The sequence below is a fragment of the Pangasianodon hypophthalmus genome, chromosome 6 (assembly GCF_027358585.1).
Source record: "Pangasianodon hypophthalmus isolate fPanHyp1 chromosome 6, fPanHyp1.pri, whole genome shotgun sequence".
Taxonomy (NCBI): domain Eukaryota; kingdom Metazoa; phylum Chordata; class Actinopteri; order Siluriformes; family Pangasiidae; genus Pangasianodon; species Pangasianodon hypophthalmus.
This window is the reverse complement of record NC_069715.1, coordinates 8,108,165-8,135,819: the sequence shown is the minus strand read 5'-3', so window position 1 is coordinate 8,135,819 and position 27,655 is coordinate 8,108,165. Positions and strand designations below refer to the sequence as shown.

Genomic DNA, 27,655 nt, shown 5'->3' with positions numbered 1-27,655 from the left:
AGATGGGGTGTGTGTGAGTGTGTGTGGGGAACAGAGCAGGAGCGAGTGTACTAAAACTCACACACATGCGCAGGAACCGACAGAGACAGGGACAGCTTTTCAGCAGCGGCTAAGGGATTACTCCTATTTTCATCTCCATCCTTCCTGGGGTGAGCCCCTTTCTTTAGCTTTAACAAATCTTATGTGCATGTGTCTTTAATTGCTGCTGGGTTAGAGAATGTACATCACTGAATGCAGCTGCCAAGAAATATGTCCAGTGCTTGGTCATGTGGACCACCTAAACATAACCATACATCATCCAGAGAATGAGGCTGCATTCAGAGAAGAGACGATGATCAGAAAATGGGGGCAAGAGGATTTGAAGGAGACAAGGAGAAACTGAGGTTTGAGGTTTCTACTGAAACACTCTACACTCAGATAGGAGAGCTGGCATTTTATTTCTAATATCCACATTTTATTTTCATAAGAATCAGGTACTGTAGCTTTGCTTTTATGTGCATCCGCTTTTGAGGATCAATCAATAGTCCTGATTGGGATGGAGTGGAAAGCCCAATTCACATGACTAATCAATGTTTATAGGGAAAGATTGATGAGGATTGATAGGACTTGGGATTGGAACTTCAGCACAGATCCAGTGATTTAGAGATCTCAAGGACAGCTCCATTACGATAAAACAGTACTGCAAACTGGGGCAAGCTGCGAGAGAGCAATGCCAGGAGGAATATAAACTGACCAGAATATAAACCAACCGGAGCAGACAGCTATGTGTTTAAAGAGTAAATTAAAGGAATATGCCAGTATTTTTCAAGGAATATTCCTCGTCGTGTATGTGCAATGGCAATAATTAATAATTTCAACAAGTTTCTCTGTTCTGAGAAAAGAAAAAGAAACCTTTTTCTCAATATTCAAAATATAATTATAATGGTAGTCTAAGGGCAGTTGTTGAATTCCATCAATAAATGTTTAAAATGTGTGATTACAAAATATGAATTCAATACTATAACTTTTAGACTTATGAAGGTCTTAAATTGAGACAGACATGACAAAAATCTCCAACTAAAGCTGTTATTTTCTGATGTAGTTTTATCCATGTTTTAAACACAACCTGGCCTTGGTCCTAGAGTTCCCTGTCCTGCATGTTTCTGTATTTTCCCTGCTAATTCAACTAATCAGCTAATTATCAGCCCTTCCTGAGTTGAAGTGAGTGTGTTAGAGCAGGATAGGAAACACAAAAATATGCAGGATCGGGAGTACTCCAAGACCAGTGCTGGGAACTTGTGCACCAGAGCAATGCAGGTGTATTGACAAATTATTTGCTCTTAAAACATAGTTTCAGGACAAATTATGCAAATTTAGGGCTTGATTTACATATAAATCATTCACAGAAATTCTTAAGTGCCTCAAAAACTGCCCTTAGACATCCATTATAAGTGAGTTCTGGGTCAACAGGTTTTCTCTTATTTTCTCAGTACAGGGAATAGTCGATAGTCTTGCTTACATTAATTGCCCAATCACGGCAGATACAGTAGATAGAGATTTTGGTTGGAAACACTGGAGTATTTTTCAACTTTGTTTTTTAACTCCTTATTCATTTCAGGTTTAGTGCCAGAAGAGTATTGCAGACCTGAGATGGAGTACAACAGGACACAGTGTTAGCTGTGATTTCTTCAAGAGGATTGCAAGCATGATCCCTCATAGTGCAAGATTCATACTCATTCTCAGTCTTACTTTGCTCAGCGGTCTACATGCTGCATACATGACCGGAGATGGAGGAGGCCAAGCATGGACACAGACAAGCCCTGTTAAAGAGCACAAAGAAGTCCATCCTTCTGGCAGCTTACTGTGGAGCAGCCAGAGATCAAGAGCCAGTACGAAAGCCACTACTCCACCACTGACTACTCGAACAAAAACACGAAACTCTTGGTCAGCTACTCATGGTGACACTGGCCATTCCTCACTAACCACCTTATTAGCAACACTGGGGTCATATCCCCATCCAGCCTCCCAGGTCCAGAGCAAGGTATTCAAAGCTCCAGTAAATACAACATCTCCTGACCAAAGGAGACCTGAAATGAGGCTTAGTGATGCCTGGGTACTGGGGGAGTCAAAAGCGACTGCTCAAAGATCAGATGACACAAGTCTGAAACAGAAGCAAACAGACCTACTGACAACTCTACAGGATGACAGAAGAATGGTAGAGGAGCTCACCAGGAGGCCACCTCCCCTTGGTACCATTTCACCTAGAGGTAAACCTTTATATTTATTCATTTAGCAGATGCTTTTATCCAAAGTGGCTTACGATTCAAAGAGGATACAATGCAAGCATGCTAAAGATCTTGCTCTAGCCCTATGCAATGGTAGGAAAGTAGTGCTGGATTTTGAACTTTCCATTCAGTAGCCCAGAGCCTTAACTGGTAAACTACTACTGGCATTAGATAGCTGCCTTTTGATTTTTACAAACAACCCCTAAGCCTGATATGTGCTAAAATATGGCAAATATCTCATTATTACAAACCATCTCTTAATAAAAGACACTCTGATTTGCCTGCTTTGCCTCCAGTATCTTCAATCTGCTTTCAGTACACTGTAGTAGCATAGTATGTCATGGTCTCACAAGCCGCAGTGTACAATCAGTATTCTGGAGGCGCACAAGGGACATCCATCTCAGCGAGTGGGGAGGGAGGGGGGTAGCCCATGCTTCACTAAGACACGCTTCTCTCTCCACTCATTTTAATTTCCGTTACATCTCAGTAAATATTTAGGATTAACAGATAGCTGAAGACAACAATCTGTTCTTTTTAGATTGATCTATTGTCCTGATTTAATAATGACATGATTTAATGATGTTTGTGAACACCATTTTGTTCTAGATTTTTTTGGTCCATATTAAATACAGATAAAATTATATTTCATTTGAAGCTATTTTTATTCACCTGTGCTTAAAATGGGTCAGAAAAAAAAATCTGATGTGCCCAGTTGATTAAGTGGAGATTGCTAATCTAGTGCTGCCTTTATACAGACAGTTTGAAATTAGACTCTATGCCCAGTCGGACAAGTCCTGGCTTGGACAAAGTGCATGAAGGTCCGTATGAGAAAAACGATAGTCTGGGTTCCTTAAAAGAGGAGACATCCAGACCGACTCCAGGATGGACAGCAAGCACTCTTATTCCAGGTAATTCTAAACACTCACTCTGATTACACCAGTGCCTGAATGGCTGGGACACGGTAGACAGATCGAGGAGAAAGACACCATGGAGTCCATCTTTAACTTAAGGAATAATGCCAATTCATACGGTTGGCCTCTAGGCATCCAGTAATGCGATTGATGCGGTAGATATAATCAATAATAATCAATATAAAATTATTATACAGTCCTTAGACTGTGTGTTTTTTTTTTTTTTTTTTCAACCCCCATTTTACAAAGCATGGCCAATCAATTAGGATGAAGCTGGTTTCTAGTCAATTTGAATTTGCTTATTAATTATCTAAGATATGCATATAAGTGATGTAACTGCTTAGAGTGTGCCACTTCCTGGTTTTTAAATAGTTACACAAATGGGAGCAGCACCAAGGTCAACGACTCCTAATCTGCACCGTGTGTGTGAGAGAGACTGCATGACCTATTTAATTCAGTCCTACTTCCACATCCCTCACTGTAAAATAGGTCAGCTAATTACCACAGCTGATGTTTTACTTCTTTCAGCTCAAGGGACTGTTTTCTCATGATGCTGATGATTGCCTTGGGACATTCTACTTTGTCTTTTAGTTTTTGATATGAATCACCTTTTTCTTTTGTGGTATGGTCAACATATGATTTATAACTGGAGGGTGTTCAATTTGCTCTACCTTATATTTCATGCAGTGCATCATATACTTGTGTATAACCAGGTTGAGTGCAGTACTCATATCAGAAGTCTATTATGCAGTTCCTAGAGACGGAGAAGTGAAAAAGTTTCTAAATATACCTTTTCTGTATGTTCAGGCTTGCTTTCACTTGATGACTGGAATGATGACTTCAGTGAATCCTCCTCCCAGCCTGACTGCAATATTGACACCATGGGGGTCTGCAACTCCTCCAACCCTCTCTGGAGCCTTGGTCTCCCTGACAACCTCTCCAGTGCCCTGACTCCTGCTTCCCCAGTGCCCCCTCCTGGGAATATGACCCCACCTCCTTCTATAATAATGACCCCACCTCTTTTGGTGCCATTATTTTCAGACTGGAATGCTGCAACGGCAACGTGGGGCCTGGCATGGGAGCTGCAGGTATACGGGCTGGGTTGTGTGTTCTCTCTCGTGGCTGTATTGTCTGCGCTAAGCTTATTGTGCCTCCCTCTGTGCCAGCCATCTGGTTGTGCCAACTTCACCCTTCTGCATCTCCTGCAGCTGCTTATTGGCTCAAGCCGGGCTTTCTGGCTCATCTATGACCCCTATGGGCAAAGAGAGCGCCTCCCTGTGGCTTGGGCACGGCTCCTACATGAAGCCGGCTACCCATGTTTAACCGGAGCATTTGGCATGCTGCTTGTGCTGCTTTCCCCACAGCTTCTCTCCCAGAATGCACTGCGGCGGTGTATTTGCTTGCTGGCCGCGCTCATGCTGCTTCACATGGCCACAGTTATGGGCACAGTTGGAATATTATGGATTTTCCCTTCCTTCCCTGTCGTTTCTCTGCTGCCCCCTGCAGTCTTCCTGCTTCTCTCGTGTCTCCTCTCCACTTCATACCTGCTGCTGTACTGCTGTGCCCGTGTTGAGGCCAAGCACATCTACAGGCTGAGGGAGAATTCCCCTGATCGCCTGGCATGCCAGGCCAGCCAATGCCCCCTCAGTGAGGCAGGCGTGTGGGAGCGGGCAGCTGGAATGGGACTGTTTTCAGCACTTTTCCTCTTGGCTTGTGCAGGACTCAGGCTCTATGCCATTCTGCATGCACTGGGACTGACTAATGGCAGGATGGGGCTCATGCCCTGGCCCTGGTGGGTATTCCAGCTGAGCTGCAGAGTATGTGAGGCATGCGTTTGTCTCACTCTAGCTCTCATCCTCACACACCCTCTCCTCTGCTGTGGAGTAGCTCGCCCCAAACTAAGTCGCTGGAACTCATGGTTTGACAGGACATCCACCAGGAACACAGTGATCACCAAACCCCAAATCCTGTCAGGTGGCTGGACCAAGAAGACTGGAGAGACACTGCATGAAAGCATGTCACAGCATGAGAGTGAGATTGTGCCACTTTATACCCTAGCAGAACTGCCCCTTGGAGAACCAGAAGGCCTGGACCTTAACTATCCCAGCAGCCCTCAGCTTGCCCCTGCACAACTTCCTAAAAATGGACTTTTGGTCTCCCATTCTTCTTTCATCAGCCTGGACTGTGATTCTACAGTAGATCTGAGGCCTCCATCTCCGATTGACTTGCGGCGAAGCATTGATGAGGCTCTAAACAGTGAGGTTCTGTTCCATCGCAGCCTGTTCAGCTCCTCCAGGCTGTCCCTCAGCACACGGGGGCCTCCAGATGGCCAGCCATGCAGAGGAATACCTGCAGAAGCATCCCTCTATCGCACTGCATCATGTGGGGATGTGGATTTGCCTTCTGCACCGTCACCACCTGTACTACGGAGCAGCGCAGCATGGAAGGCCTCCAACTTCAGCTCCTTACGTGGAGGAACTAGAAGTCATGGAGGTCAGGCACCTTTTTATACTGGTTTTGGCTCTGGGCGCTACTCTCAGAAGCAATACAGGGCTCTGGGCTCCATTTCTTCAAGAGAGCATTTGTATGATCAGCAACACATTCGCACACAAGCTGATGAACTGGCTGTACAAGCTGAATTCATCAGCGTCTGCAGACAGATAGATGCCCTTAGTGTCTGCAGTGACACTATCGAACTGTAGTTAATGGGACACACATCAGCACTGAGTGGAGTAGCTCTGAGAGTGGAGATCGTCTATAGACGTCTATAGATCGTCTGAGTGCATGAGACCTAATCTTTCAAACGGAATTCTGCTGGAGATGGACCACTTATCTACTGCAATTTGTAAGAACTAATAACTTAAATCAAGTTTGCAGACTGTTTGGAAAATGTCACTGCAGTACCTGCATACCTTTAAGAAAATGGGAGAATTGAAAATATAAAATCTGAGTTAGTATTGGACACATAACTTTTTTATGGCACCATAAAATGTACCAGGAGAAAGGGAATTGGTAGAGGGTTTAATTTCCACAATTTCACAGAATCTAGATTTCTTGATGAGAGGAAAAGTGCTTCTGTGCCTTTTTCAGTCGTCCAACAACCTTTTTCTAGATGCGACACATCAAACAATTTATTATTCAATACAGAAAAGCTTAATGCCTTCAAAAAAAGTTTTGAGTTGATTTTGATGGATATATGGATTTTGCTCTAGCAATGTAACTTCCTATAATGTTGCACATGGAAATATGTTCAAGTTAAAGGTACTGTCACTGTTTGGACAATTAGTTTGTTTTGTTAATACAACTGATATGCAACATTACTGACAAAGTACTATTAAAATGGGAAAAAATAAGCATACATACAGTATACATGTTGGCAACATTTAAATGTCAAGGAAGGAAGGGCTTTTTCTCCAGCAGCAATATGTCTACATTTAGCACTTTATTTTTAACAGGATGAGAGTTGAGAGTGGCTTGTGCTCACGTGTGGCTTTACTTGTAATATTTACTTGTAAGAAAAGAGATTTTTAAGAGAAGACTAAGTTGACAAAAATGACTAAGTTGATAAAGTTAAAAAATACCAATATAGCAACACCAGTCAGTGCATGTGTGGGGGAAGTAGTTGTACAATTTTAGGCTCTTATTTCCTCCCTTAAGCAAATATGCGAGACAAAAGATAAATTTTATCTTCTTCACTGTAGCTTTAATTCCTTTCGTTGTTGTACTGGGTAGAGTAGCACAAGTCAGAACTTCACTTATACATCTGTGTTTTTATAGATAAGAAGTCTATGAAAATGATAAGCTTGGCTGTTAGCACCATGCCTCTATTTTATAATGAATTAATGGATGGATGAATAAATAAATGAATAAATAAAGTGAGGGAGTGAAAAGATGGTTGGATGTTGGAAATTCGCAACAAATCTTTACCTAAACTTGTTGAACCCATGATCCATTTCAGGATTTGAGACCATCATGTCATCATGATCCATCCCATTTTGTGATACTATTGCAATGCACCAAGCATAAGCTGTAGAAACAGTCTACGCACTAAAAGCCAATACAGCCACCTAGTGGTGATATTTAAATAAAAAAATGATGAGAGAGGCTCTCGGATCATAACCATCTTTATTAATGTGACCCTTTTGCACATCATGGCTGAGTGCACAGCTTTGGGCAGTACTCCTGTACAACAGTAATACATGAGTAGCAAAAGCCTGTCAAAGTCAGTATTCATTAACTCTGCCTAGAGGTCATACACCCCAACCGGCACTGTTTTTAGCTCTAATTGTGCTTCACATAGCTATAGCACAGAGATATAATTGTTTGAGATGCTCTGACATCATTCTGTGTCAGATAAACTGTGGTCTTGTAGTAACCCATTCAGCCTACATGAGATCTTCAGGTCCTCACTTTAGTGAGCTGCTTTACAGAAGAATATTGTCAAAAATAAGACAGTAACATTGAACATAATAAAGGACTATAATAAAATAGATTTCTTTGAGCAGTTTCTTTTGTCCAAAAGACTCTGTACAAATTTAGGGAACTGTCTGACTTGCCAGCAATCGCAGAGGAAATAAGAGGACCTGTAAAGTAAACCTATTTTATACACTCTAAATTCAAACAATGACTCAGGCAAAAAGACAGCAACACACATCCACACAAATGGAGGTGACACCTTCATACATTACAGTTTTCCTGGGAATGAATTAAGTCTAATATTCACTGTATAGCATACACAATCACATTTGGTAATACACTTGTGTAGTGTAAGTGTACACGACTAACATTTTTCTTATATTATTATCCAAACCCCAAAGGAGCTGTGACTCTTCCAGGAAATGGAAACTGTGCAGTGATATAGCATTATGTTACAAACTTTGACACACAGATGACAAATGTTGTTCTACTCAGATCAAAGTCACCCACACTGGAAAGTTTAACGCTTAAGTGTTTCCATTACAAGGCAGCACTACCACAACTGCAACCACTTAGTAAATTTGCTTGTAAATCATTATTGTATTGTTGTATCCATAAGTGATATTTCATTTGGCCAAGAAAGTACGTGTGTAGATACTGAATTAAAATGCAAAAATAAATTCCAATCATAGAGCATCACTGGTGTAGCATGGTAATTCTATACTTCACTTTCATTTGTAAGGCGTGCAGGTGGAAAGGATCTCTGATTTTAACTTAAGGCTATCCCTTAGCTTCTGGTTCCATAGTCTAAGCCTGCTAACAGGAGAACCTAAAAAGCTACTTGAACCAAGTTTGTGAAATGTGTACATTAACTTCATATATAAACATCATATTCTATATGCCATTCTCATTTTTATGCCCAGTACCCTTATAGTGACCAAAATACCAGTCGGGTGCACAGTATTAAAGCTTATTGCTAGTAGGCCCACAGAGAAGACATTTAACATGAAGAATTTTGGTTACATTGACCACAAGTTGAAACAAGTTGAAAAGCAATGAGAGTTACACTATCCTGTGAGGACAAAGATACATAGGGCATAAGAGGATTGTCATATGAGGAGAAAATGCAAACAAAGACACACACAAAAAAACTAAAAAGCCAGTTGTTTTCACACAACAGTACACAGCAATGTCCACGTCTGTGTTACGAAGGTAGAGTGCAGGATACCTGCACATCTGCTGCTGAACACACCTGGTCAGGAAAAACACACCATTGTTTCTTCAGAGGAGGATGACCAGGAGGAAGAAGGGAGGAGAGGAGGAATGTAGGAGAGATCAGATGAATCAGTTGTGTTTGGTCACAGCTAGGGTCGTATGGCCTCTGCTGCCACCCTCAGTATAACCGCTTCTCGTAACTATGTGAGAGACAAAGTGTGTCATTAACATTCAATGCAAGGACAGCAAGCATGTATCAGTGATTCAAAAATGTCCATTTTAAACTTTAAATCATCCACCATGATCCTGCTGTCTGTAATAGCAAAACAAATATGACACATTATATATATATGTTTCTCTCCTTCAGGTAGGGCTGAAAAACCTTTTTTATTTAACTGATATCAGTTTGAAACATTGTCCCCATTACAGGCTTTCAACCATGTAAAATGCCTGTAGAGGAGTTCGACCAATCAGAAGTGGCCAAACACAATGTTGTGTACATGACAACACATCAACGACGACTACCCTGATACCACACAGCTCAGCCGTGGCTCCATGTCAGCTGTTTTCCTGCTATAACCACACATCTGGCTGGAGTTAGACTGACTGGTGTTGACAGCTGCATAGTTTAACTGATTTTCTTCACATAGGAGTAAGAAAAGGTTGTATTTATACGTTAGATGTTTGATGCAGACGACGTGGAGCTTGATTAGTGTTGCCCACACATAGCTGATACCTGGGCACTGGTCAGAGTACACTGACAAGCACCCAAGTATATTACTCCGATTTTTTTTTTTCTTTCCCTAAATTGCTTACATCAGGGTGAGCAGTGAGAGAGAGGGGAAGGGCACAGCAGTAGCAACATAAACTAATGAGAGAGATGAAGCAAGGAGACCTGACAAAGCTTCTCTTTAACTGTTAGCTTGGACGTTAATTACCAAATAAGCTTGGGCTGAGCTAGTGACCCTCATAATCTGCACACGTTCTGTGGCCATAGCGGAGAATATAACCATGACCAACCATGACCAACCATGACCAATGAAGAGGACAGTGTCCTGGAATACAGTATTGCTTATGCTAAGACTGAGTTATTTAATAATTAACTGATGTGATGAAAGTTTGGAAGAATTCCTTTCAGCCTCATCAGACTATTTTTAACTCACCTGTGCTCAAGAGATTAGCGAGGAGCCTCTCACAACTCGCTCTCCTCTTTATCAGGGGCTGAAAACCGCAATCTAGAAAAAGTTACTGATAAATTTGCAGGGTTTTTTTTTATCAGTGGTTTTTACTCTTGAGTAAGATGTATGATTTTTCTAATGTAGCATGCTTATATTTAGGATTTCATGTAGATTATATAATGATTGGAAGCTCTGCCTCCTAGATTTACCTCAGTACAAACAGAAGGAGTGTTTAATTGTTTGAGACAATCTGCATCAATTATATATTTCGATTTAGAAATTCATTAAACAAAAGCTGAATATGTCTTGCTAGCGTTCATGCACAAACAGTAAACCCAATAATTATGATGTCAATATTAATTTGATGGGAAATTACAACTGCAGGAAATGGAGCTAAACGTTTTAAGTGGTATTGTTAGTTCCAGGAGACAGTAAGTGAGCTGGGTGTAGTGACAGATGAGAGTCAGATATATAGGCCCTAACACCATTGACCTTCAACACCCCCAAAGCCCCATCATACATTTCAGCGGGAAACACAGTTAACTGCTAGAAAATAATCACAACTTAAATCGCAATCAATAAAACAATATCATTCAGATTTCGAAATTTCCCCAATATCCTCATTCAGCCCTATCTCTACGTGAAACTTAAAGGTATAGATCAGCCAAAAATGCAAACATGAATATAGGTAGATGTAATCTGGTAGGTCATACTCAGTGTCAGCACATTCGGCATTTTTGACCCACTATGCCTTTGTTTTCTTATAGTTTGCATATAGAGTAGATACAGGGCTTATGAGCTGCAAAAGGATGTTAAGAGCATCTAGAAATTAAACAGAGAAAGTGACCTCAAGGGAGAAAAAAAGTAAACTTAAGTTTTCACTAAAGATCCTACAACTCACAATCCCCTCCACCATGATTTACATAAAAAACACAGACATGAGGACTGAGTACTTACATGGCACAAAAGTATATCTACGATGAGTGCATAAAAGAGAGGAGAAGAAGAGAATTTCACATCATTCCATAAGAAGATATGAGGGAAAAGATAAAGTGTTTTGGGAGGACTGTATGAACTAAGAGGGGATTGCTGAGTGTCTGATATTTAAGTAAAGGCTTTAAGAAAAATCCAGACAAACTGGTACTGGAAACAGACCTGCCAACCCCAAAGAGGAATAATATACAGTTTTTGGGGAGGAGTTTGGGATGCTCGGGATGCTGCTGCTCATCCTTTTTAGTGAAAATGTGAACAGTAGAAAAGGTTACATGCTGGAAAGAAGAAATATTTATAGTAGAAAAGTTTACTTCATTTTTCACTACTCTGGAAGGAAAAGAAAGATGTTATGTACAGCATTTAATTAAAATCTTAACTAAAATAGATGAGCGGCAGCTTTTTTCCCCCCGAAAATACTTGTTGGTTGCTGACCAGGGTGTGTAATCATTTTCTAATGATCATAACCATTAAAGTTATTTGTTAAGTGTGAAATTTGACACAGGTGAAAACGTGCCATTTTTATTTACTATTTTTGGACAAAATGTTTCAGTAGCATCCCTAATAAATATAGTTAACTAACGTTAAACGTTGATAGATTTTATTTCACATTAATCAACCCAAAACATTCTCCATTTAGCCTGACAGAAAGCGAGAATGCTGCATCTTTCAACCAAGAAAATGATAAGACGAGAGATTACAAATGTCAGATGGGGAGAAGGGGGAGGGGCTTCCAGTGGGTTAGTTAATATTGATGACTTCAGAACAGCTGTGCAATCATTACAGATTCACATGTGGATCGCGTCATCTGCTATTTTATTCAGCGGGGTGTCGGGGGACAAGCTCCAGTGATAAAATGTGTAGTTCTTACACAAAGTGCGTAAAGGTTGGCAGGTCTGTAACTGTGTTTAAATAGCCATTTAAAACTGATTTGTCCGGTCAAAATCACTAAAATGGCCATAATATTAAATATGTGGTAACTTTTCAGGTTCAAGAGATGTTATTTCCTGTACTGTTGCACACAAGTTATCATGTTAATAGACCATTTGTTTGTAACAAATAACTGAAGTCAACTGTAAAGAACTCCAATATGCCTGTTGTCTTATATTCAAACATCGAGAATATAACTGAATACACAATCAGAAGCAGTTCAAAGGACATCAGGTTTAACCTTTAGCTTTACAACTGGTTGGTGGCAGCATGAACATAGCAGGAGAAGGCCGATTTAGTACTACTACAAAAAAAAAAAGCAGACAAACATTTTTGGCTCAATTCCACCAATGAACACAAAAAATATATGTATATTACACAGATTATATTCAGGTCAATTTGAGTTGAGAGTAACAGATGAAATAAAAATGTTAGAGAAAATTTTTGGTCTCTGTAACAATCTCTCCATTTACTATTTACAATCCCACCTGGGACAAGCAGGATCCCCAAGGATGGGAAAAGGTTGTTGGGTCTATTTCCATTAAAGCAAAAGAGAACATAGAAACAAGAGCTTATATTTAGCATGCTACAGTTACACTATAGGGCCAAAAGATTATGTACATCTTACTATCACTCCCACATTTGGGCCTTCCCCAAATGTCTTTGTCCAGATGTCATTGTATGCTGTAGCATTACAATTTCCCCTCATTGGAACTAAGTGGTCCAAACCTGTTCCAGGTGACAATGCCCCTGTGCAGAAAGTAAAAGTCCACGAACAAGGTTTGCCAAGGCTGGAGTGGAAGAACTCGAGTATCCTGCACAGAGCCCTGACCTCAACCCCACTGAACACCTTTGAGATGAACTTGAACGCTAACTGCATCCCAGTCCTCCTTGTCTGACATCAGTGTCTCACCTCAATGCTCTTATGGCTGAATGGACAGGTCCTCACAGCCAAGCTCCAAAATCTAATGGAAAGCCTTCCCAGAAGAGTGGAGGTTACTGCAAAGCAGTACTAAATCTAAAAGTGTGAAGGTCAGGTGTCCACAAACTTTTGGCCATAGTGTATATTTTATTATAAAACATATTTTAAACTTTTTTTAGGTCCATCACTAAGACAGACGAGCGGCAGCTTTCATTCTGCATTCATGTCACATTTCAAGGCATTTTTCCCCCCACTGTCAGGGGCCTATAAAATGCCACTCAATGCTGACAAAATGTTTCTATGATGATCAATAAATGAGCAAAAAATATATTCGAAGTCTTACAACGATTTTATGTTTACTGAGTCTTGCAGTCGGAAGTGCATGTCTGAGGACTTCTGCTAATATTACAAGTCTGACGATTTGCTGCTTAGATTTTAGTTTAATAGTTTAATTTAGTTTAATCAATGCTTGACTCTGTGACTAGCAAAAGAAGGGGCAGGTATAACCAATGTCATGAACTTGGAAATATGGCGCTGCTTTTGACCTGGGATAAATTCATTTTCAAATATAACTAGCTTAAAGTAGATGTTTTGACACACAGTAATATTCTCTGATTAAAGACAAGGATTCATGTATTTTCTCACAGGCCTATAAGTTTTATGTTTTCTTTCACTGTAATATTGTATGTATTTCAAGTTAATTGTGATTAAATGAAGATAGATTGGATACTTTAAAACAGATTTTGCAATTATACTGATGCAAACTCTGGTGATTTGAAGATTCAAGCTTCAACTAGTGAAGAGAACAAGAAGGGTTAGGGTGAGATAGTAGAGGCATCAGCAAAGACAAGCGTTTCTTATTAACTGCATTACGATTCTAAAGTCTCTGTGAAATATTCAGATTAACAACGAATAAATTAAGGGAACCGTTTGAGTTTCTCTTGTCGAAGTTAAAGATAAACACCACAAAAGAGGGCTTGGTGTCAGTGGGAGTCAGTGGAGTGACTTATCGCTGTGTGTGTGAAAGTGGTCCACAAAGCGTGAGAAACAAGAGATACAGGCTATTTGTCAGTCTCAGCACCTGTGTGTCCTGAGCGCTCTCTGAGGCTCTGCCTGACAGCTGCTGGAGCAGTCACTGAGCACGGCAGCATTGCATAAGGGGCACTGAGAAAGAGCCACAGAGACAGGGTGACTGACGGCTCAGATGGCCCGAGTGGAAGTGGACAGAGTGGGCAGAGACTTACGAGTGCAGGCCATGGACGCCACCCTCCACCTGAGCAGACATGGTCCTCTTCTCAAACTTCAGCTCTCCAGAGTACATCATAGAGCTACACATAACACAGAAAATATTACAGACATTACAGACACGTTTTGTAAAACCTTTAGATTAGTGGTTCTCAAAGTGGGGTCCGATGACCCGCTAGGCTAGCAGACCATGATTTTTATATTTTGTTACAGTGGTTGAAATCACAACCCACCATGATCATAAAGCTGTTATATTTATGACTGAGCTCTTATAGTTATTAGCCAGTTTGATTGTTCAATTGAATTGAAAGGGTTTAACCCAAAGCTCAATAACTCAAAAACAAGTAGGCCTACAAATAACATCAACTAATGTGTCCTGTTAAGTCAAACATCCAGGAATAAAGTGCTTTGGCTCTAATAAACAGCCTGAATATTAATGTACAAATTTAAATATATCATGAAACATATCTGAATAGTTGGTTTAGGTTCATAAAATAAATCTGGACTGAGGGGGTTGGTGGAATTAATTTTACAGTTACAGGGGTTCCTGGCTGCAAAAGAGAAGAGCGGTTAGAGGAGAATGGCCAGACTGGTTTGAGCTGACAGGAAGGCTACGATAACTCAAAAAACTCTCTTTACAACCGTGGTGGGCTGAAAAGCATCTCCACCAAACGTCAAGGCAGATGGGCTACAACAACAGAAGACCACATCAGGTTTCCCGTCTTCAACTGGCAAGTTTTGGTGGTGTTTCTAGAACCTCAAATAAGATCAAGGAGCAATTAGTACTGTCTTCTAATTTCCCCTTTACTGCGTATGTACTGAGGAGACTGTGCCTCTCAAACCACTAATACTGGGTAGAGATTACAATAATAAACCACCTAATTCTAGTCACCAAGCCTGAAATCTGTAGAGCCTGTCATTCCCACAATGCTTACTATTCACCAGTGCTCTAAAAGATTACATGAGCAATAGTCTTACCGTAGGATGGACAGGCTCTTTGCACCAATATCCTGGCAGCCATGTTGGATTCCAGCAATGAGGTATGGCACGAATTTATGGATGGAGCCTTTATCCTGAACTGAGCCCGATACTCCCTGAGCTACCTTCACCTTATCACCTTCACTGTAACACACACAAACACAGAAATACAAACATTCAGCTATGCAAAGAGGACAGCAAAATTTCAACAGGTTAAAGAGACATTTTATGTTTTTGATAAAAAAATGCAATGATATTACGAGTCATTTCCCCCTCCATTATATGCCAAGCTAAACTGTAAATAAATATGACAAATCATACTACATATAACATTATGGTTAGATTATTTTGTAACAAGGGGAAATAGAAGTGTAAAAAGATAACTGGATGTTTTAAATAAGAGGTATAAAGGTGACTATTTCCTGACATTTCCTCTCCACATGTTTGCCATCAAGCCTGAGAAGAGGCTAAGATCTATAAATATTGTGTACCCCAATATTACTAATAATGAGATTAAGATGAGTTATAAATAAAACATGCTACAATCGCTATATAATGTAAAGAAATAGCCTGGGTAATTATGAGAGCATATGTGTGTTTGGACATATTAAGACATATACCTGAAATAGCGTTTTTGGCTGCCGCTGTTTTTCTCCATGGCGTCCAAAGAGCCCATACCACGGTACTTCTTCAGTCTTACACCGTCTGAGAAAAAATACTCACCAGGAGCTTCTGTGGTTGCCGCAAGCAAGGAGCCCATCATCACTACAACAAAACAGAACAAACAGGTAAGAGAAATGGCACAGTAGAGAAACGTATAAGCAGAATGTTTACATTACAGGTCTGATCAGCCCGTGACGGCTACCTGTGGACGCTCCCAAAGCGAGAGCCTTCACAACATGTCCAACTGTCTGAATGCCACCGTCTGCAATTACTGGCACTCCGAAACGGCGGGCGTACTCCGCCACTTTATACACAGAGGTGCCTTGGGGTCTCCCACACGCCATCACTGAAGGCAAAAACACACTTTAACAAATCTATCATGTGTACATACATTAATGTATGTATTCATCAAACATATTATGATCTCTTACACACCTTCCTGTGTGATGCAGATGGATCCACAGCCCATGCCCACTCTGAGAGCATCCACACCTGCGTCGATCAGATTCTTCGCCTGTGCAGCTGTCACAACTACAGAAATGGAGAAAAAAAGGTGTGTAATAATTAAAACATTGAGTCATAAATAAAACAAATCAAACAATAATTATCAGCTGCCTCAATCTTCTTTTAAAGTCACGCTAAATATCTCAGGGAATTTAATCGGAAAAACTAATCAGAATTACAGCTATAATAATGTCATCAAGAATCTAAAAACAAGTATAAATAATCTCAAAATGTATTTGCCATTTTCATACAACTAGATAAAGTGCTCTTGCGATGGGAAATGTTTTGAATGCACACTTTAACACAGTGTGACTGTTTTGAGCTCTCTGCGTGGCAAGTTTAGAAACAAAAAGGAATAATTATTTGATGAAGTAAACCATTGTACATGTTTGCTCTAATGTGCCAAATAGTTGAATACCCAGATTAAGTTCAAGAAATAAATTTGTGCTGTGTCCATAAGGGAGTCCATGGATATATGATATACATAACATAATATTATTTATATTATATTTATATATAAATACATATATGTGTGTGTGTGTGTGTGTATATATATATATATATATATATATAAACAGTAATAAATGAAACAAAGTCAATATTTGGTGTGACAACACTCTGATTTAAAAAAAAATAGTAGTCTCAGGTACAGTTTGTGCAGTTTATAAGGAATTTAGCTGGTCAGTTTTACTGAGCATCTTGCAGAAGCAGCCACAGTTCTTCTGAAAACATTGATGGTCACACATGCTTCTAATTTTTCAGCAAAACTCAGCAGTCTTCATTATGTTTTTTGTCTGAAAAGAGGTCTCTTATGTAATATGCTGCTTTCTTTACTGACATACAAACATTTTTCTGTAACATTTAATTTTGTGCTGGAAAACTAATGTTAGGGAATCTAAAATGGTCTTTGTGTCGACTTGATAATGTAGAAGGTACTTTGTTTAAAATGGCTGTAATTCCTAAATAGTAAATGCTATATTTTTGTGGAACCTCTTAAAATAAAGCTGAAAGTCTACACTTCGATCACATCTTGATTGTTTTTTTTTTTTCAAATCCATTGTGGTGGTGTATAAAGGCAAAAATCACAAAAAACTCTGTCATTGTCCAAATAGTTCCAAACCTAACTATACACACACACACACACACACACACACACACACACACACACACACGTGCGCGCAACATTACACTGAACAGTTTGAGACCCCTTGGAGCCACACAGAGCAATTTATTATTAAATATAGACAAATTATGGCTTCCAGTACAAGTTTTGGATTTGACTTGAATCTAAGCAGCAGAAAAGAGAAAACAATCAATCAAAACTTTTTGACCCACCATTTCCTCCCACCACCTGTAGCTCAGGGTACTTCTGTTTAATGTAGTTGATCATGCTGATTTGAAACACAGAGTTTCCCTGAGATGAGTCCTGAAAGGCAAACACAGAGACATCAGCCATGGAGTATACAACACCTTACCCAAAAAAAAAAAAAAAAAAAGGAGGGAAAAAAGAATATTCCAGGGGGAAAAAAAAATGTGTGTGTGTGTGTGTGTGTGTGTATATATATATGTATATAACTAAAAGATATAAATATTTGGTACATTAAAGATTACAAATGGTGCTTTTTCAATCAGTGTCTTATAAAGAATAGAGTTCTAGAAGCTCAAATAAATTTACAACTTCAATGTAGATTAGAAGCTGAATATACCAGCTTTTAAAAATGGACTAAAAATATACAAAATTTATACTATGTTCAACTTTCAACAGAATCAAAGAGTGAAAAGTCCAGAAAATAGGCAATAGAGTCATGTGTGCTGCCTAACCCCTTCCTCTCGCCCCTCTCAGAGACGTACCAGGACCACCACGTCCACTCCAGCCTGCATGAGCAGGTCCAGTCGGTATTTGTCATCCTCACGAGTGCCGATTGCGGCGCCACAGAGCAGCTGTTTACGTGAATCTTTAGAGGCCAGAGGGTACTCTCTGTTCTTCTTCAGATCAGTGCGAGCAATTATGGCCACCAGTTCATCACTGTCATTCACTATGGGCAGTTTACCTGTCAACAACAAAACTCTCCATCAGTGAGGATCAGGATCAGTGAAGGACAAAAAATGAACACCACTACTGCAAGCACTTTACAAGAAAACACAAGGAAGCAGACCTTTCTTGCTGCGCTGCAGTATGTCGTTGGCCTCTTTCAGAGTAACTCCTGCTGGCGCAACCACTAAATCATCTCGCTTAGTCATCGCCTGGCAGATTCAAATCACAATCACTCACAGTTTTAATACATTTAAAAGGCTTTGCATAAAGTAATCTCCCTACAAACTAGACCTTAAGGAGCTAGAAATTCAGGGATAATATAATAACAGTCAATATGAATTAACATACTCTTTGTATAGCACTGTACTGGTATTTGTTTACAAACCTCCTCCAATGGCCTGTCATAGTCTTTCTCTGACAGGAAATCAATGTCTCGTGATGTGACAATTCCCACCAGCTTGCTGCCCATTTTACCGGTTTCGGTTACAGGGATGCCGGAGAAGCCGTGCCGTACCTTGGCCTCGAACACATCGCCAACCGTGTGCCGAGGGCTCATCACTACTGGATCTGTGATAAAGCCCTGCTCAAATTTCTGCCATAATCACATTCAACATTTTAATGATTAGACAGCTCATTAGTAAGTGTATCAGGAAAGTCACGATTAAGTTAAAGTCTAAGATTCACCTTAACTTTCCGAACTTCATTTGCTTGGAACTCCGGTGTGCAGTTGTGATGGATGATGCCGATTCCACCCATGAGCTAACATATGAATCAGAAAACAGGTTAAGGCCAAGAGCCATATTACATTTTGGCTGTGATCTATTCTCAAGTGACCATGACTATACCCTGCTTCCTCTGAAGGCTACACCCTTCACAGTGAGAACCATTAGGAACAAATCATTGTTCAAAGCTGATATTGAACAGATGGACTAAGTAGCAAACATTTCATAAAGCTGCCACCAACTTCAGTTAGAGTTTCTGTTCATTTAATACGGCTTTGTAAATTTGCAGGGACAATTAAGTACAAATGCACAAGCTACGTGCTGTTACCTGAACTAGCGATAAACACAAATCAAAGATCTTATTTGCTGCAGCACTACTTTCAGCTGTTTTATGCAATATAAGTCACAATTTAATATTTTTAAATGTAATGTTTTATACTTGAACTTGACCGACATTAATAGGTTAGCTAGTGGCCATTTTTGCATTCAATATGAAACAGTGCAAGAAATCTCAACTTGCCTTGCATAGACTTTGTCACTTCAGAATGGACCAGGGTGCATGTTTGTGGCTGTGTGGGATACTCACTGCCATAGCGATGGCCATGGATGACTCGGTCACAGTGTCCATGGGAGATGAAATAAGTGGCGTCTTCAAGGTTATCTTCCGGGTCAGGGCCGAGGTCAGATCCTTAATGACGACATAAAACCAAACATGAGTATCATGTATTGATAAGAAAAGGCTACACGGTGCTACGAAAATATTCTACAGTGTAATATTCATATGGATGTGGCCAACTTGACTGTACGTTTCACAGAGAAAAGAGCTGGATGTTGATTAGAAATGATCTCGAGTAGGGTTTTCATTACATATACCAAGAGGAGGAAATGTGAAATAGTTGTTGTATTAATATTTATTCAATATCAATATATTTAATAAGATAATTAAACCAGACAAACACAGTTCCCTTGAAATATGCAGGGAGATTTTGAAAACAGCATAGTCTACTTAGTAGTGTCTATTAAAAAAAACTGTGCATATATTCAGTTTGTGAGGTCACAAAAAAGGATTTTAAACAATTTTTTTCAATATGCAAATTAAGAGTATTATAATTGTCATGCATAAGTTTCATAAACTAATGAACAAAATCATTACACATAGGACTGATTACTATTAAATAAATAGTAGCATCCTATAGTACCTATAGTCCTATATGTATACCTGTTCCTTACTATGTTCCTAATATGAACTTCCTCACTAGCAGTTAACTAGCTGGTTACCTACAATAAATAAAGTACATTTGTACAATTGCAGTAAATGATTTTGGTAAACATGCATCAATAACAGACTTGCGAAGATTCTTTGATTTTAGTGAACAAATGTCTTTTCTTATAATTTTTCTTATGAGTCAGTCTGAGGTTCAGACATACAGGGCCCTCAGTCTGGCCCCTTGGCTTTAAGTAAGAATGAGGCTCTGCTATTGGTCAGGTTTGAACTGCATTAGCAGAGGGAGCTTTCTAATTTGCACATTCTGTATTTTCATAAAACCTTGTACTCTTTATGGAGGTAATTTGCATTCTATATTTGGCAGGTTGCTTGGGATAGGGTTATTTTATTTAGTTATTTATTTTATTATTTTAGCAATTTTATTTATCAATATATTGTTTAGCACCATTTATTTTTAAGGCTTTAAAATAACATGTTCAGGGTTACTTTAACAAGTGCACTGTCATGTTGTCAGGTTGAACATGCAAAGTAAGCAGATGTACTGATAACGACATTATTGCATTGTATGAACGTTTAATTCCATTGCAGACCAGGTGGCTAGTGTTATTGACCCCTATTTTTGTCTGAGATCTTGTTTCAGATTGCATGTGCATACATACACAAGGCTTTATCGCATTACTAGCATTACTCCAGCTAAAAAGTGTCCACACAAAACACAAACACAGGTGTTTTTCACTATCTGGCTCAACATGCACTCATTTAATATCCCTGTGGTAGGAGACAAGAAAACACCTTCCCCTCTCTCTCCCAATTCCTCCCTCCAGAGAATACACGCATACATACACACCACATAGACACTCTGTAAATGCTTGACTAAATTCATCATCAAATTATTACTGAACAATCATAAACAGCTCAGCACCAGCTCAGCCTGAGTTACGCCTGGTTTAATATCTTATAAAGCATCTTTGCAATGAACAGGAACTATAAAACATTCAAAACCAATTATCTACTAAATATAAAGGCATTTTTTCCTCAGTTTCATTCTTCCCCTCTCTCACCCCACCACGTGTATACAAACACTCACATATACACACATGCGCATGTGCCACCCTGCTTGTGAGAACATGCCCTATGCACCTGGGATGCTGGCTCCACCTGAGCCTCTCATTTGCACATCTCATTTGCTCTCCTTCACCCCTATCGGCTGTCCCTTAACCAGCTGTTTATCTTACACTCCACTCCCTGCTTCAGTTTGCTTCCAAAGTACACGGCGACTGACACAGCTGTTCCGTCTCGGTGCGTGTGCAGGAGCCTTTCAGCCTCACAATTTAATTAGAAAAGTTCCCACTCAGTAAATCGTTATTAAATGTGGCATGCTAAATGAGGACATACACTTAAGGGAAAGATCAATGACTGATGCTGAGCTGTTTTCATGCAGAGATACTCACCACTTCATCCGAGGTGAAGTCGATGAAACCAGGCAGGATGAGGAAATCACTGAGCCAAAGACATCAGACAAAGAAAAGTTAATTAGAGAAAATGGTAAAGAGACAGACATAGAGTACATGCACCATTATCTTTAGATGATTTAAATAACAATATGAGTGTGTGATGAGTGCTGTTCCTACAGCTACCATTTATCAGCACAAGGCTAACACTTTGCTTATGTTCAGTAATTCTAAAAATGGAGCAAAACCAAAAAAAAAATTACAAAATTAGACTTGCTTGCAGCTGGTCTTGTTTCAGGACCGACATTCGAAACCTCTGTATCAATGAGTCACAACCCAAAAGCAAATTAACAGTAAGTAATAATATTAAACACTGTGCACTAATTTTTCGGCAGTTCACCAGCTGTAGTGCTCTGCAGTAACATGGGAAAATTTATTCCAGTCCTACTCATTTTCATTTAAGTCATGTTGAGAAACTTGTCCTGCCGTAACAACCAGCTGTGTGTGACTGTATGTATTTTATTAGGCTAATTTAATCCTAACTGAAGGCCAAGGCTCAGAGCATCCAATGACACATCAGAGGTGCAGGTTGTAGGCTGCTAACCTTTTAAAATAAAAAAGTGTACTGTTGAAAGTTTAATAAAAGCTTGCTTTTTGATGGAGAACACGCAGATTCAGCCAACTCTTTACCCATGATCTGTCAGCTGAGAAACGCTGCTTTAATGAAATTACAGAAATGTTTGGTTTATTTTAATGGAGACAAGAGAGGAAATAAACCGGTTAATTAAAATGCCTGGCATTTGTAAATGGGAAAGAAAAGGTGACTTGAGCAACTGTCACACCCCTTCCATTTCTTATTTTGCATGTCGTTTTCCATGTGAAGTTTATATTACTAATAATTTTAATTTTACTAATAATTGAGAGATTATATTGAGCATTTTTAAAATCATATTTTACTGCAATAAAATCTAAAACGGTGGTCTAGAACAATACGGCATCCATTAAAAAGTAGTAAAAGTATATAATGGTTGTATATAAGTACTTGTGAATGTCTCTGTAACTTACCTTTAGTGAATTTGAACTTATGTCACCAAGTATGTGTTTATGAATAATAAAAAGTGTGGTGCCAAGAAACGTCCTGCAATGTTTTTCACTTTGTAACATCGCACAGATTTGACAGTGGCATTGGCGTAACAGCAGTCTCTAAGAGGATGAGACGGACACAAAGGCAGCCAAAGGTCACCATTAGTAATCTCATGACCCTGATGACAAATTATATATAAGTGAGTGTAAGTAAAAGACAGTCTCTCTCACCCTCTCTAAAACACACGCCGTGCTATAGTTGAGAGTCTGAGAGTGAAATGCAGATACAGCCTCCATTAGAGCGCATTAAGAGATCACATCCAGATTGTGGACATAAACTGAAACCACTACTTTACTAATAAGTTAATCGCAGCTGATATCATCAGAGATAGCGCTTTGTGCTATTACTGTTTAAAAGGTAAGAAAAGAGAGGCAACGACCTTCTTTCCTACTATCTTTCTATCAACATCCCTCTCTCATCTCGCTTCTCTGTCTGTTTCTCTGTTTCTATGGATACAGTCTCAAGGTTGCCATAGAGCTCAAAGCCATCTCCCTGACAGATGTCCTGAGAAGTGGTGGTCTATAAAAAACAGTAGCTGTTTACACACTCTTCTCTTTGAAACTACTCATCATGTCCCTCTTACATACATCTATAGAGCTATAAAAATTTTCCAATGAGCAGAATTTTTCATGAGAAAATATAAGTGTTTGTGAGTGTATTTAGGAGATTACCTTTAGTTAAGGTTTGAGAAGTAAACTGTTTAAAACTAAAAGTACAGTGCTCTCGCTTAGGCCAAACCCAGAAACCGCTCAGAAATACAACTGAAAGGCAGGTAGAGGCACCTCCTTGTCTTACTTGGTTAAACCACATCATTTGTTTTTTCCTTCAGTTTACAGATCCTGAGCCAACACAGATACCGGAGCTTCTCCTCTGAGTAGATTTATTAATAGCTCCTGGAATGTGAAGAAACCTGCGCCCAACATTGCAAAAATGGTCTGATACTAAAATCACAAATTTGTTTTAACACACCAAGTTCAACCTAGGTCAGGATATTTAATTAGCTGGTGAGTAAGACAGTCATGTTTTAGAGCAGGGAAAAGCACTAAAACGTGCAGAGCAGGGCCTTGTTCTTCGTACATCACTTGACAAATCCAAAATAAAAATAGCGGATGCCAGATTTACTAATCATGATCAGCCCAAATGGGCTAATTTGATTCTCTGAACACACATGTGAACTTGATTAGTTTAGTGAGATTTATTTATTTGAGAATGCTGTGCTCTTCTATTTTGCCTGAAAATGGCTCATATATTGAGACTTGAAACCATGAACAGAGTTTCACAGTTCTGAGTCTCGATATATATCAGTCATTGGCTAATGCAAATGGTACGGAAGCCTGCTCGTCTAAAGAAACCAGGCGCGTAACTTAATTTAAATAGCCGTGGTTCAATCTGTCTTTAGAACAGACCAATATGAGCATCAGTCTTCCTAATTATATTATAAAAGGCAATGGCAACACATCGCCCATCCCCATGCTAACGCTTTAATTAAAATGTTTACCCACGTCAAATCATGGGCATTTAGACTAAATTTAATTAATTTGGGGGCTCGCAACAGCAATTACATGACCGTGATTGAGTAATCATCTGATATATATATTTAGTGATCATGTGCACAAGGTTCTGTATTTATATATATGCATTTATATCTGATCTCGTTTACGCTGAATAAGGCTGCTCCTCAACATGTTAGAACTGACATACAGGTTCGAAGAAAATCAGGACCATGTCAAATTGTTAACAATCCTATTCTGTTAACACCCAACCTCAAACACGCAGACAAAAATAAATAAGTAAAAACTTTCTTCATTAGGTAACATTCAGTCATGAGGAAATGCTGCCCTAAGTCTGACTGATTCTAGCACACTTGAAACCTTATAGGGTTTGTGCTCTTATTTATAAATAACCTTTAATCTGAGCTTTATATACACACTGAAAAAAAATGGAATATGTGGTCAGGCAGATTTAAGAGAACAAAGTACATATAGTTTGCATAAAAATAGTGAGTTTCTTATCAAAACAGGATTTCAGTGCTTATACTAAACTTAATTTAAACAGGTTTCTAATCACTAGACTGAACTATGTAGAGTGAGGAATTATCTCATGAGGGGTAGAATAGCACCGTGGAAATGTAGCTGCAGCAGAATGCCATCGACGTGGGTTTGATTCGCAGTTCAGGTGAGAGCGCACAGTGCGAATCATATTAGATGTCCGAAAATAAATTGTGTTAATGTATCTCAATTCAATCATGTGGAACCTATGCGTGCATTTGAATTAGGTAAATTCATTAAGCTTTTTTATTTATTTATTTATTTATTTTAAGTGTAAGACAGGTGTTTCAAGTTTGTCCTGCTCCAACTTTTAGAGGCCTTTTTAATTACTTCAGTAACCGTATAAGGTGTGGTTGGAGCAGAGCTGGAACTGGATCACAGAATACCTGACATACCTCACAGCTTCCCAACCTTGGTCTCGGACATTTTAGTGATTTCTCCCACTTCAACTCAGGAACAGCTGTTAATCAGCTGATTAGTTGAATCAGGTGTGTTCAGGACATGAGGTACTCCAGGATCAGGGTTAGGAACCTATGTTCTAGGTCAAGGCTGAACTTAGTTCCTTGGCTCCTTAGTTGCAGTGTGAGTGACGACTTACTTGTATGTGAGGCCATCTCCTATAGCAAAGAGCTGCTGGGCAGTGAGACCATCTTCTGGTACATAACCAGTCCCTCCACTGATCAGGTAATCAGCCATACTAAAAACACACACACACACAAAACATGTGTAAACAGAGAAGGTAACTTCTGTTATTCTCACTACTAGGACAGTTTTGCTAGATAAGCAATGTACGAACGGAAAACCCTGATCTGGACATATATTTTGGGGTTGGAGTCCCAGTCTATGCTTTTATTATAGGTTTGTGGATTTGTACTTGCAGTCCTGATGAGGCCATGGAACTACAAAACATATGTTCAAATAAAACATCCACATATCATGAATATTCTTATTATTAATACATTATCAAATCTCACCATTTGCCTTTCACAGCAAATACGAACTGAATCCCAAGTGGATCTCTACTCTTTACATAAGTGCACCACATGGTGTGTAAAGTATTGTCTACACGCTGCCTCTACACCCTACAAAGTGCACTATGCATCCTGTGCACTGCGGGTTCATTTAGCCTGGCTCGCGACTCTGTTACACTGTAACATAGCTATAAATTAACGACTTACGTATTCTGCGTAGCACCTTACGTATCGAACTACACCCGATACAGTGCCGTTTGGGATTCAGCCACTGATTTTCTCCATTTTTCTGCGCTTTTCTACCGAAGTATCCTGTAGATAAAACCCATTCGCTATCTCTTCCTTTCTCATTCGCAGTAATAAATATGAAAATGAGCATTAAAAGGCTAAAACGGCACTTACGCGAGTATTGAAGATTCGGCGTGGGGTTTTCAGCAGACTGAACAAAGATACGTAAAAACGCTTCCTGAGGTGAAATATGAAGACGAAAAGAGGAAAAATGAAGGCCCTCCTCTCAGGTTACTCACATGACGGGCGCTTATGAAGCCCTCATAAGACAAAAAAAAATGAATTAAATGCCAAAAAAGAGCCCAGAACAGTACAGCTCGTTGTTAGCTAGCTGTTCATGTGTAACGGCTGAGCAGCGCGTGCTCCATCTGCACGAGGCTCCAATTTTCGAATCTTTCGTTCCACGTTAGGGGGGAAAATGGTGCTGCGGTGACGTCACGACGCCTGTAGGTGGCTCTGTTGAGTTATTTATTTATTTATTTCATTTTTATTTTTTAACATGACTATGTCCATGAAATATTGCAAACATCCTGCTTCATCTCCAACACGGAAGTGTTCCGTTTACGTATCGCACGCGGAAACACAAAGAGCTCGCGCGTATTTGAGAGCATCCGTTTCACAAAAATGCGGCCCTGAAGTGGAGGCGCGCGCGCGCGCCATAAGCAGCAGAACGTGCACTGAAAAGCAGCCAGGAACTTTTAAAAAAAACACACACAAACTTCCTCTTTCCTAAATGTGCACACTGCTTTAAAGCATAGCATCATGCCTGTCATTGCAGAGCTAAAAAGTAACGTCATGCACTATTTATTATTATTATTATTATTGTTATTATTATTATTATTATTATTATTACATATTCTCATAAATAAAAATAGCAGTGAAGATTTTTAACCTAGTTCACTGACGCACAATATGCATGTATCTAGCACAAACTAACAAATAAGATCAACAGACACGTGCATATAAGAAGTACTGATGAATCGGTTCATTGAGCCGACTCTTTCAGACGAGTCGACTCGCATACATGAGCCCTTTTTTCTTATCAGCATAAATGAATATCTTAAAGAAGCTCATACACAGCAGAGACAAAGCACAGAAGTGACTCTATGCTGGCTTGCTGTTTGAACAATTATTCAAAATGGAGTTAATAACATTCAGTGTAGAGTAATGTTTTGTTAATTAGAATGTAAAGTAAGTCATCATGAAACATACTTAGAAAAAAGAACAGTCAGAATATTGCAAAACACTATTTCTTTAAAAAAAAAAAAAAAAAAAAAAAAAAAAAGGCAACAAGCCATTTGGGAAAACAGTCGATTCTTCTTAGTGAGCTGAGCCAAATGCTCTGACTTGCAGAAAAGAGCCAGTATTCCCATCACTAGTGAGGAGACCATCTTGCTTGGTCACTATATATAATACTATAATTATATGTGTGTAATTAATATATGTCTGCAAAATGCCCAACCTCCAACCCGCAGACCAAAACTTCCATCCACATGGCAGAAGTTCAAAAGTAGCACAATTCTGCCATAAAGTCACTGAACTGGCAACATTGGAG

The 27,655-nt window shown here is 39.4% G+C and overlaps 2 protein-coding genes across 5 annotated transcripts; one reads left to right on the top strand and one right to left on the bottom strand.

Moving 5' to 3' along the window:
• prrt4a (proline rich transmembrane protein 4a) lies at nucleotides 1–8,285 on the top strand. Of its 2 annotated transcripts, none has more exons than XM_026927107.3 (4): nucleotides 1–149; nucleotides 1,598–2,246; nucleotides 3,020–3,172; nucleotides 3,983–8,285. In XM_026927107.3, exons 2-4 carry the CDS (start codon nucleotides 1,685–1,687, stop codon nucleotides 5,875–5,877), a joined length of 2,610 nt encoding a protein of 869 aa, XP_026782908.3. In that variant the 5' UTR covers nucleotides 1–149; nucleotides 1,598–1,684; the 3' UTR covers nucleotides 5,878–8,285. The 2 variants fall into 2 exon arrangements, with proteins under 2 accessions (XP_026782908.3, XP_026782909.3); XM_026927108.3 differs by having other exon boundaries at nucleotides 1–383.
• Nucleotides 7,284–26,707, bottom strand: impdh1a (IMP (inosine 5'-monophosphate) dehydrogenase 1a). 3 transcript variants are annotated; one of them, XM_026927109.3, is made up of 17 exons: nucleotides 26,215–26,707; nucleotides 25,440–25,538; nucleotides 21,650–21,698; nucleotides 19,560–19,661; nucleotides 18,936–19,010; nucleotides 18,637–18,843; nucleotides 18,373–18,460; nucleotides 18,068–18,267; nucleotides 17,552–17,642; nucleotides 16,148–16,243; nucleotides 15,915–16,058; nucleotides 15,670–15,814; nucleotides 15,050–15,193; nucleotides 14,071–14,154; nucleotides 10,942–10,958; nucleotides 9,970–10,041; nucleotides 7,284–9,006 (listed from the first exon to the last, which is right to left on the bottom strand). In XM_026927109.3, exons 2-17 carry the CDS (start codon nucleotides 25,535–25,537, stop codon nucleotides 8,936–8,938), a joined length of 1,683 nt encoding a protein of 560 aa, XP_026782910.1. In that variant the 5' UTR covers nucleotide 25,538; nucleotides 26,215–26,707; the 3' UTR covers nucleotides 7,284–8,935. The 3 variants fall into 3 exon arrangements, with proteins under 3 accessions (XP_026782910.1, XP_026782912.1, XP_026782915.1); XM_026927111.3 differs by lacking the exon at nucleotides 9,970–10,041 and having other exon boundaries at nucleotides 26,215–26,703; XM_026927114.3 differs by lacking the exons at nucleotides 9,970–10,041; nucleotides 10,942–10,958 and having other exon boundaries at nucleotides 26,215–26,696.
• Nucleotides 26,708–27,655: the final 948 nt, after the last annotated feature.